Source organism: Chelonia mydas, chromosome 24 (assembly GCF_015237465.2).
Source record: "Chelonia mydas isolate rCheMyd1 chromosome 24, rCheMyd1.pri.v2, whole genome shotgun sequence".
Classification (NCBI taxonomy): domain Eukaryota; kingdom Metazoa; phylum Chordata; order Testudines; family Cheloniidae; genus Chelonia; species Chelonia mydas.
The window spans coordinates 13,521,619-13,532,177 of record NC_051264.2 but is presented as its reverse complement, the minus strand read 5'-3'; the positions used below and the strand labels follow the sequence as shown (position 1 = coordinate 13,532,177).

General features: G+C 49.5%; 1 protein-coding gene across 1 annotated transcript in view; it reads right to left on the bottom strand.

Moving 5' to 3' along the window:
- Nucleotides 1–517: 517 nt before the first annotated feature.
- Nucleotides 518–10,559, bottom strand: part of LOC122463784 (IgGFc-binding protein-like) — a 31,000-nt gene continuing 20,958 nt past the window's right edge. The window contains exons 9-13 of the mRNA XM_043535579.1: nucleotides 6,794–7,367; nucleotides 6,343–6,536; nucleotides 5,344–5,485; nucleotides 2,631–2,971; nucleotides 518–1,135 (exon numbers count right to left, since the gene is read on the bottom strand). Coding sequence (XP_043391514.1) covers nucleotides 518–1,135; nucleotides 2,631–2,971; nucleotides 5,344–5,485; nucleotides 6,343–6,536; nucleotides 6,794–7,367 — 1,869 coding nt within the window. The remainder of the gene's footprint in view (nucleotides 1,136–2,630; nucleotides 2,972–5,343; nucleotides 5,486–6,342; nucleotides 6,537–6,793; nucleotides 7,368–10,559) is intronic.

The following is a 10,559-nucleotide window of genomic DNA, read 5'->3' as shown; positions in this document are numbered from 1 at the left end:
GCCCAGAGCACCCTCCTGCACTCCAAACCCCTCATCCCAGGCCCCACCCCAGAGCCCACACACCTAGACAGAGCCCTCACCCTCACCCTCTCCCGCACCCCAACCCCCTGCCCCAGCCCAGACCCCCCTTCTGCACCCTGAAAACTTCATTTATGGCTCCACCCCAGAGCCTGCACCCCCAGTCCAGAGCCCCTCCCCACTCCCTCCTCCCCCTCTTGCACTCCAAACCCCACCCCAGGCTGGTGAAAATAGGCACGTGAACAAGGGTTGGGGAGAGCGAGCGACGTTGGGAGGGGAGATGGAGTGAGCAGGGGGGTGGGGCCTTGGAGAAGGGGCAGGGCAGGGGGCGGGACAAGGGTGTTCAGTTTTCTGTGATTAGAAAGTTGGCAACCTTACTCCCAACACCAGGGCTAGAACTCCTGATTTCCCAATCATTACTCAATCCCAAACCACTCGATCACGCCCATCCCAACACCAGGGCTAGAACTCAAGAGTGCTGAGCCCCAGGCTCCCCGGTCTAACCAGCAGACCATAGACCTTGGCATTCAAATCTGTACTCACAGCATCTGGCCAGTTGCCTCCATTCCCCAATCCTGACCCCCTCCAGCTGGCAAGCGTCCGCATAGGCCTTCAGGGCCTCACACAGGGCCTTCCTGTAGCCGTCGCTGTGGCACAGATCGTACACGCAGTTGTCCAAGTAGACTGTAGGATCCACCTTGGTGTGGCACTGGCTGAAGGGCCCATCTGAGACCTTGGCTATCAGGCCGCACGAGGCCTCTTCCTTGTACTTTCTGGCTATGCTGGCGGCACAGGGCCTGCAACCTCCAATGCAATCGTGCCAGCAAAACTGATCCTCATCTTCCACTGCCCAGCTTTTCCCCAGGGCGGCGACACTGCGAGCCCGGTCCCCTTCTGAGGTCCGGAAGTCATCGGAGGGGTCCCCATTATAGTTGCCACACAGGCCGCACAGGCTGTCGGAGAAGTCATTAGGGACGGTGACCCTCAGGTGGTTGTTCCAGTCATAGGACACCCTGAGGTTGAAGTTGGTGCGGAGGACGAGGGAGGTGCCGCTCTGATAGAGCCGAAGGGCCCCGTTGTTCAGGGAGATGGGTAAGTGGGCCCTGGTGTTATTCACCTTCCCAGTGAGAAAGAAAGGGCAAAGGTCAGAATCGAGTGCACAGGGTCTTTCATTTACAAAGTGACCTCTTCTCAGACACAGTTTTTCACTAGTATTTGCCTATTCTTCAAAATCAAAAGGTTTGATGGAAACTAAGTAGATTCCAAAGACTGACCTGGAGCCAGGACTCCATTCCCCTTCCCAGAAAATTTAGTAATTTTGGGTTTTCATTCCATATTGGAATGAAGCTCATTTTCAAATAATTGAAATCCTCTCCCAAATGGAATTAACTTTCTCCAGCCACCTCTATCTAGTATGATGCTATAATTTACTATTGGTTCAGATTTGGGTCCAGATTCAGTGAAAATTATGAGGTGGTTCCATTACTATTGATTGGAATTTTTCCGAACAATTCCAATATTGGACCCATGATTTCAGTATAGCCCATTGTAGATGAAAGGGCTGGCAATAAGAATTGCTGGCAGCTGCTGTAAATGACAGGGACTGCATTGGTTAGAGCTGTTAAGGAGCGGCTCCACTGAAAGAGGGGGCTGCATTGGTGACAGCTGTTAGCAGCATCACCTGAGGGATGAGAGGTCTCTAGGAGCTGACTACAATGTACCGGGGCTCCTGAGGTACCTCAGGTTGGAGATGGCTCTGTAGTTCAAAGGCCCTGAGCTGCCGAGATGTGCCTCAGAGTTTCCCCATAGCTTAGAGCTCAGGCATGTCCTCCTGGATCCAATAGTGGGGATTCTCCTCAGGTGGGCTCTCAGAGGAATCCCTGTTACATTAGAAACTGCTGGGGAATTTGCGGAAGGATGGACTCAGTGGAGCTGGGATTTGCCCTGCTCCTGCATGACATGCTGTGGGATATGTAATGACCAAATGTTCACATCTACACTTTATCTGGTGTGTAGATCCTATGTGCTTGTGACAGAGCTGACAGCTCCTTATACTAAGCCACCCAACCTGCTCCCCTCAGCACAGCACCCTCTAGCGCCAGATTGGGATCAGTGCGACTCTGACGGGACAGCACCCCCGACTGACCCCCCCACACCACTCCCTGCCACACAGCACCTGCTAGCGCCATGATGGACATTGGGGTCAGCACTAACTGCAAGGGGAGAGTGCTCTGTACTTGGTATCCAGACCGCTCCCTACCACAGAACTCTCACCAGTGCCCTGCTGGGCATTGGGCTTAATATTAACTCGGGAGAAAGGTCTGCTACTGAGACACCTACACATCTAAATAGTACAGCGCCCCCTATCAAAGTGCTGGTATGTGGGTGACAGCACAGATACAGTGGCAGAGCTCCTACTAAATCAATAATAATACCCACTGCAACACCTTGGGGTATTTTTTTCAAGGTAGCCTATCTATGTACTGACCACACCAGATTTTGTCTAGCTTGCAATTCTACATGGAGGTCGGGAGTGCAGTTTCCTGCCCTCTATTTAGTAAAGCCTACAGGGTGAGCATAGGAGCAAGGTGACGTGTGTGCCAAGCACTCACCCACACAAAGCCGACCTCAGTCCTGGAGGCTGTGACGGTGACTCCATCCACCTGGACAGTCACCGACCCAATGTAGAAAACCTGTGTGTTTCCACTGTTCTCGCTCTCGGCTATGACGTGGAAGGAGGGCAGGACGGAGTCATCCCTGCAGGTCTTGGCCACTGTGTAGTTGCAGGTGCCGTGGAAATCATACACCCGTCCATCGAAGGTGTGGTAATGCAAGTAACCCCCAGCCCAGCACGTGGCCTGAGAGACTAGCACACACTCTGGCTGCCCATTTATCATCTTGCAAATAGTTCCTTCTCTGCAGCGGACCACACTGCACGATGGCTTTGGAATATCTAGAGGGGAACGACAATAGAAAGACAAGAAAAACCAGACTAATCAGTTATATATGAGAGCAGAGAGGGGGCTGAGAGTGGTGTGAAAACCAGGATGAAATTTAGTGTCCTTGGATCCTATTTCTTAATCTAGCCTGTTTGTGAAATGGACCAAATGATCTATCTATCTATCTATCCCCATATACCCAATATACCTATCTACCTATCTATCCCCATACACTCTATCTATCTATTCCCATGCACTAGTAAATTTCTCACTAGTCCCCTGTTGAGGAAATCCCTGCCTGGGTGACACCTTTCCTGGCATAGAACCAGCAAAGGGATCTCCTGTGTCTCCCTCCCACCAGTGCCCAGCAGAGGTGGTGCAACCCAGAGGGGCATGTTGGGGGAAGCATTAAACAGGCAAAGGAGAGCGGCTGGGATGTGATGGGCTCTGACACTGCCCAGCTGACTGATGGCCCCTATGGGGCTACAGCCAGTAGGCTCCATTTTGAGCAGCCCCCAGGTTTTAATAAGATCCCTGACAACTGCGCATCCTACTCCGCTGTGTATGCCAGAAGCAGGACACAGCAGACACCCTGATCCAACAAGGATTTGCATCTTTCAAGTTGAAATTCTGTAATATGGCTTGGGGTTCGTGGCTACATAAAGGGGAAGAGAAAGTCAAAAGGGTGAGGAGACATAATCACAACTAGAAAAGGAGTACTTGTGGCACCTTAGAGACTAACAAATTTATTTGAGCATAAGCTTTCGTGAGCTACAGCTCACTTCATCGGATGCATTCAGTGGAAAATACAGTGGGGAGATTTATACACATAGAGAACATGAAACAATGGGTGTTACCATACACACTGTAACCAGCGTGATCACTTAAGGTGAGCTATTACCAGCAGGAGAGAGGGGTCGGGGGGGGGGAAACTTTTGTAGTGGTAATCAAGGTGGGCCATTTCTAGCAGTTGACAAGAACGTCTGAGGAACAGTGGAGGGTGGGGGACGGGGGCAATAAACATGGGGAAATAGTTTTACTTTGTGTAATGACCTATCCACTCCCAGTCTCTATTCAAGCCTAAGTTAATTGTATCCAGTTTGCAAATTAATTCCAATTCAGCAGTCTCTTGTTGGAGTCTGTTTTTGAAGTTTTTTTGTTGAAGAACTGCAACTTTTAGGTCTGTAATCGAGTGACCAAAGAGATTGAAGTGTTCTGCGACTGGTTTTTGAATATTATAATTCTTGACGTCTGATTTGTGTCCGTTTATTCTTTTACGTAGAGACTGTCCAGTTTGACCAATGTACATGGCAGAGGGGCATTGCTGGCACATGATGGCATATATCACATTGGTAGATGTGCAGGTGAACGAGCCTCTGATAGTGTGGCTGATGTGATTAGGCCCTATGATGATGTTCCCTGAATAGATATGTGGACACAGTTGGCAGCGGTCTTTGTTGCAAGGATAGGTTCCTGGGTTAGTGGTTCTGTTGTGTGGTGTGTGGTTGCTGGTGAGTATTTGCTTCAGGTTGGGCGGCTGTCTGTAGGCAAGGACTGGCCTGTCTCCCAAGATCTGTGAGAGTGATGGGTTGTCCTTCAGGATAGGTTGTAGATCCTTGATGATGAGTTGGAGAGGTTTTAGTTGGGGGCTAAAGGTGATGGCTAGTGGCTAGTGGTCTGTTATTTTCTTTGTTGGGCCTGTCCTGTAGTAGGTGACTTCTGGGTACTCTTCTGGCTCTGTCAATCTGTTTCTTCACTTCAGCAGGTGGGTATTGTAGTTGTAAGAACACTTGATAGAGATCTTGTAGGTGTTTGACTCTGTCTGAGGGGTTGGAGCAAATGTGGTTTTATCGTAGAGCTTGGCTGGAGACAACGGATCGTGTGGTGTGGTCTGGATGAAAGCTGGAGGCATGTAGGTAGGAATAGCGGTCAGTAGGTTTCCGGTATAGGGTGGTGTTTATGTGACCATCGCTTATTAGCACCATAGTGTCCAGGAAGTGGATATCTTGTGTGGACTGGTCCAGGCTGAGGTTGATGGTGAGATGGAAATTGTTGAAATCATGGTGGAATTCCTCAAGGGCTTCTTTTCCATGGGTCCAGATGATGAAGATGTCATCAATGTAGCGCAAGTAGAGTAGTGGCATTAGGGGACGAGAGCTGTATTTCCCCACTGTATTTTCCACTGAATGCATCCGATGAAGTGAGCTGTAGCTCACGAAAGCTTATGCTCAAATAAATTTGTTAGTCTCTAAGGTGCCACAAGTACTCCTTTTCTTTTTGTGAATACAGACTAACACGGCTGCTACTCTGAAACCAATCACAACTACTTTACTCACTGCTTGTGCAATAACCCCTCAGGCATGTTCAATCAGTGACTGTCCTTTACCTTGGCTGATGCAGCCCATGACGCCATCTCTGATCTGGCAGGTTTCTCCTCTGGAGCAGCTATGGGCTTCGCAGGTCACCCCTTGGGTGGAAACACAGGTGCAGCTTTGCTGGCAGTCGTTCATCAGGACCGTCTGACTGGGCTAAGGGGATGTTTGGAAAAGGGGAAATATTGCAATGGAACTGGAAACAATTATTTATAATATTTCTGGCAGTGCTAAACCCAAAACTCTGTGATGAGGTGTGTGAATATGCATATTGTGTCATAACATTATTTCTCTGTCTAAAGGCTGTCTGATCGCTTTCTTTGACAGGGTAACAAGCCTTGTGGATAGAATCATAGAATCATAGAATCTCAGGGCTGGAAGGGACCTCAGGAGGTCATATAGTCCAACCCCCTGCTCAAAGCAGGACCAACACCAACTAAATCATCCCAGCCAGGGCTTTGTCAAGCTGGGCCTTAAAAACCTCTAAGGATGGAGATTCCACCACCTCCCTAGGTAACGCATTCCAGTGCTTCACCACCCTCCTAGTGAATTAGTGTTTCCTAATATCCAACCCAGATCTCCCCCACTGCAACTTGAGACCATTGCTTCTTGTTCTGTCAATGAGTCCTGCCATGAGTGCAAGGGACCGGACTAGATGACCTCTCGTGGTTCCTTTCACCCTGTGATTCTATTATTCCAATGGGTTAAGTGCTGGTCTGAGGGCTAGGAACAACACCTAGGTTCTATCCTGCCTTCTGCTCCTGGCTCATTGTGTGGCCATGAGCAAGTCACTGCCCCTCTCTGTGACTCCATTTCTCCATAACAAGCAAAGTGCGTTTCATCTTCTTGCCTTTTTTGGAACTTTGGGCATTGAGTACTAGCAGAGCTGGGATGCGAGGTTGGATGGGCCAATGCTCTGATCCATTATAGAAAACCCTATCCCTGACGAGTGTAGGATTTAAGATGTGTATAAAGCAAAAATTAAATCAGACCCAGACCACTTGAGGTGCTACCTCATAGTATCTCCCCTGTTCAAAGCATCCACAGCGCTCCTGAGTCACACAGCCCTGGCCGTCAAAGAAGAAGCCATCATCACATTGGCAGCCTTCAGCACAGGTCTCCGGGCAGTCTATGATGTTTCCAGCACAGGTGACAGTGCAGAGGTCAGCACAGACCTCATAGTGGCTGTTGGCAGGGCAGCTCACAGCTTAAATGGAGAGAGGAATAATTATTGGCTGGACAGATCTCATACCACGGGCTAGAGGGAGGAGACATAAAGGAGAGGAGAACAGCACAGGAAGGAGAGGACAAGGACACCTGAGGTTGTTGGTTCACACTGAAAGAGTCTATGAAGAATCCCAGAAGTCTGGAATTTTGTTCCCATAAATGCTGTCTCCCTCTCCCCTTTTGTCCCGCACCCAGAGCACCTTGGCTACCTGAGCTCCATCAGTATCATGGACTTACGGCAGAAGGAGGGGCTCCTCCAGGGCGGGATGGTGACCTTAGCCTCTTGGCAGGCTGTCATGTAGCTGTGGATGTTCTGGCACAGGACCTGGGAGTCCCCGTTTCCCAGGCACACATCATACAGGCAGTTGCTCAGATACACACTGGGGCTGACCGTGCCGTGGCAGGCAGTGAAGGGGCCATCGGGGTCTGTGAGCAACCCGCAGTAGTGGTGCTGTTTGAAGATGTCCTTCTTCCTCTCCTCACAAACTGGACAGCTGTTCCCAGCACATCTGTCTGCACATGATGCTCCTGGGACCTGGACTTCCCAAGCAGAGCCAAATGCTGCCACATCAGAGGCTGTCCTGCCATTGGGGAGCAGGAACTTGCTGTCCTGCCTTCCACTGTAGTTCCCGCACAGGCCACATGTGTGGCCCTGGTATCGCTGTGGAACGGTGACTCTGGCCTGGTAAACCAGGTCGTAACTCACAATGAGGCCAAAGTCAGTTTGCACCAGGATGTTAGTACCATGCTGATATGCTTGGAGCCGCCTGTTGGCCGTGATCACTGGGAGGTTGTGGAACACCCCATCCACCTGTCCAAGACAGAGCATTCCCCTGTGAGAAGGGGGAGTGGACACTGGGCAGGGGCGGGGACAATGCGTTTTCAGATTCTGCTCTCGCTCACACCATGGAGTAAACCCAGAATGACCCATGACTCCAGATTTCACTTTGGAATGACTTATCCTCCTCTTCCAAGCTCTTGACATTATTACCCTGGCCTACATCTCTTCTCTCACCTCCCTATCCACCCACCTGCCTCCCTCCTGATCCTCTCTCTTTTCCATCCCTATCTCCTCCACCCATGTTTGGTCCACACCTCCTTAACATGACAACTCCTGCACTCAAAATAGTTTCTCACTTCTTTTCCATCTCCCCCTCTCTCCTAAACCCCACTTTTCTCATGAATCCTTCTCCATTCACCATTTCCCTCCCTCTCCTGTCTGAACCAATTTCCTATATGTCAAGTTCTATTTGTTCCAAGGTAAACTACAGGCCTCTCAGGGGAATTGATCTTGAGACAGATTCTTCAACAGAGAGGCCAATGGAGTTCCCATAGGGAGGAATTTCATCCCATGTTTGCAAAATATAAGGTATGTAGAGGGGGTTCCCAAATAATTAATATTAATAAATATGCGGTATGAATCAAGAAGAGAGGCAGAGAAGATACATCTGAGCTGCAGGACACTCAGCTTGCCCAACAAAAGCTCTCACATAGCAACATCCATGACTAATGCTTTCTACCATCTCCAGTTTACTTCTGGGGGAATTCTCCGCCACTCGCAATGCAGAATTTGTGCAGAAATTAATGTTGTGCGCACAGAATTTCCTTCCTCCCCCTGAAATGGGCTGCAGAGCTGCTGGCCGCCACTAAGGGCCACTGGACCCAGCAGAGCCCAGCTCACAAATAGAAGACCAGGAGGAGGGGGAGGGAGCTGCAGGCTTCCCCGTTCTCAGCAGGCCCTGAAGGAAGGAGGTGTGCAGGAAACTCCATACAGGTCTGGAACCCAGCATCAGGCTGGTTCTCCCTCTGGATCCCTGGGCTCTGAGGGGTAGGAGGAGCGGGTGTCTGGGTTGGGGGAGCCCTGCAGTGGGGCTCTGGGGGGAGGGGTGTGGGTGTCTGGGCTGGGGGGTGGGCCCTGTGGCTGGGCTCTTGGGGAGAGGAGGGGGCAGAGAAACATGATACTGGATTGTCATAGGGGTTTCTTTAACTCTCTGCTCCTGGTGGAATTTTTGTGTGTGTGTATTGTTACAGACATACTTGCTGACAGGTATTTTGAAATAAATTCCCAAAATAATTGAAATTGGCATGAGTATATAATGTTATTTTGACAAATAAATATGCAGAATTTTGCATGATTATAAAATATTGTGTTCAGAATTTTTAATTTTTTGGCACAGAATTCGCCTGCAGTACCAGTTGGCTGTGAGATTACATCCCATCCTGGCAGAGGATGACCTGGCTTCAGTTATTTATGCCTTTGTCACCTCTTGGCTGGACTGCAACAAGTGATATAGCTGTGGAAAGAGCCTTCAGCTCTTACTCCAGCTGGTGAAGAATGCTGGAGTTTATCTCCTCAGAAGCACTGTCCACTGTGAACACATCACACCTCTCCTCCACTCCCTACATTGGCTCCCCACAGAACATCAAATCCCATTCAAGGTCTCAGTATTTATCTTCAATATATTCAACTGCCTTCCAACAAGGGGAGATACTACGTAATTAATTGGATCAATTTCCATGATGAAGACCCTTCTTCCAAAGCTCCTCAAGGCTTGAGCATAACCTTTGCCACCATCACCATAGCCTGCCTGTGATGGGGTGCTCTCGCCACACCAGCCCCAAAAGGGCGAAGGAAGCTAAGTAAGGAACCAATTAGTGTGATAGGCCACACGTGAGAGGATTAAGCTGGAGGAGCAACCTCTGATTGGAGGATGAAATTCAGCTGAGTGGGTGTGACCTGGGCTAGTATAAAGCCAGGAAGCTGGCAACAGAAAGGGTGGCAGTGAGAAAGTTTGTGTATTAGAGCGGGAAGGAGGGACCCCAGGGAAGGAGTTGGACTCCAGGAGCCTGGCCTTGAGGGAAGCGCATACCCAGAAGAGAGAAGGATGGAGAAGAAAGATTGTGGGAAGCAGAGGAGGAAGCAGCCTAGGGAGACAGCAGCAAGGCTGGGGACTGATTAGACTATGGCTGCATGTTGTAGAGTCCCTGAGCCAGAAGCCAGAGTAGTGGGAAGGCCCAGGTTCTCCTGCCAGCCACTGACAGAGTGGCATTGCCTGGACAGCGGGTCCAGGGAGACCCTATACCCCGGAAGGAGAAACCACATAGTGACCTGGCCAGAGGATGAGTCACAAAGAGGAAGCTGCAGCTTCTGGAGCAAGAGCGGGGCCCCAGAGTGAAAGAGAGGGAGAGACCACAAGGGGAGACATTAGACATGGAAGAGAGCTAATTCCCAGAACAGTCAGAAGGAGGCGCCACCTGCAGTGAGTAGAGCACCCTGTGACACTGCCACAATGGCCACTTCTCCAGCGATCATGACATCCGTGACAAGGTTAATGCCATCAATAGAAACTCTCAGCGGCCATAAAGGTTATCAAATTTATTCTTGGTGACAGAGTCATTTATGTTGATAGTTAGCACTTTCAGGGTCCAGTTGGCCTTTATCTTATACATCTAGTCATTTCCTCTGAGATGTCTTTAATTCGAGGAGATGTGGCTATTTGGTACAAGCCAGAGTGGTCAAGTCCCCACCATCATCTAAAATCATACTCAAGTGTTGCTGATCCTTGAAGTAGAGGGTATATTAAAGATTGATAAAAGCTTCAGGATGAAGTCTGTGATCAACAGCTTTGCTCCTCTGGCACAACTGGACTTTCACTTTCTACAAATGGGAAATGACTGCCTAGGAAGGAGTACTGTGGAAAGCGATCTGAGGGCTATGGTGGATCACAAGCTAAACATGAGTCAACAGTGTAACACTGCTGCAAAAAAAGCGAACATCATTCTGGGATGTATTAGCAGGAGTGTTGTAAGCAAGAGATGAGAAGTAATTCTTACGCTCTATTCCATGCTGATAAGGCCTCAAGTGGCATATTGTGTCCTGTTCTGGGGGGCCACATTTCGAGAAAAATGTGAATAACTGGAAAAAGCCCAGAGGAGAGCAACAACAATGAATATAGGTCTAGAAAACATGACCTATGAGGAAAGATTGAAAAAATTGGGTTTG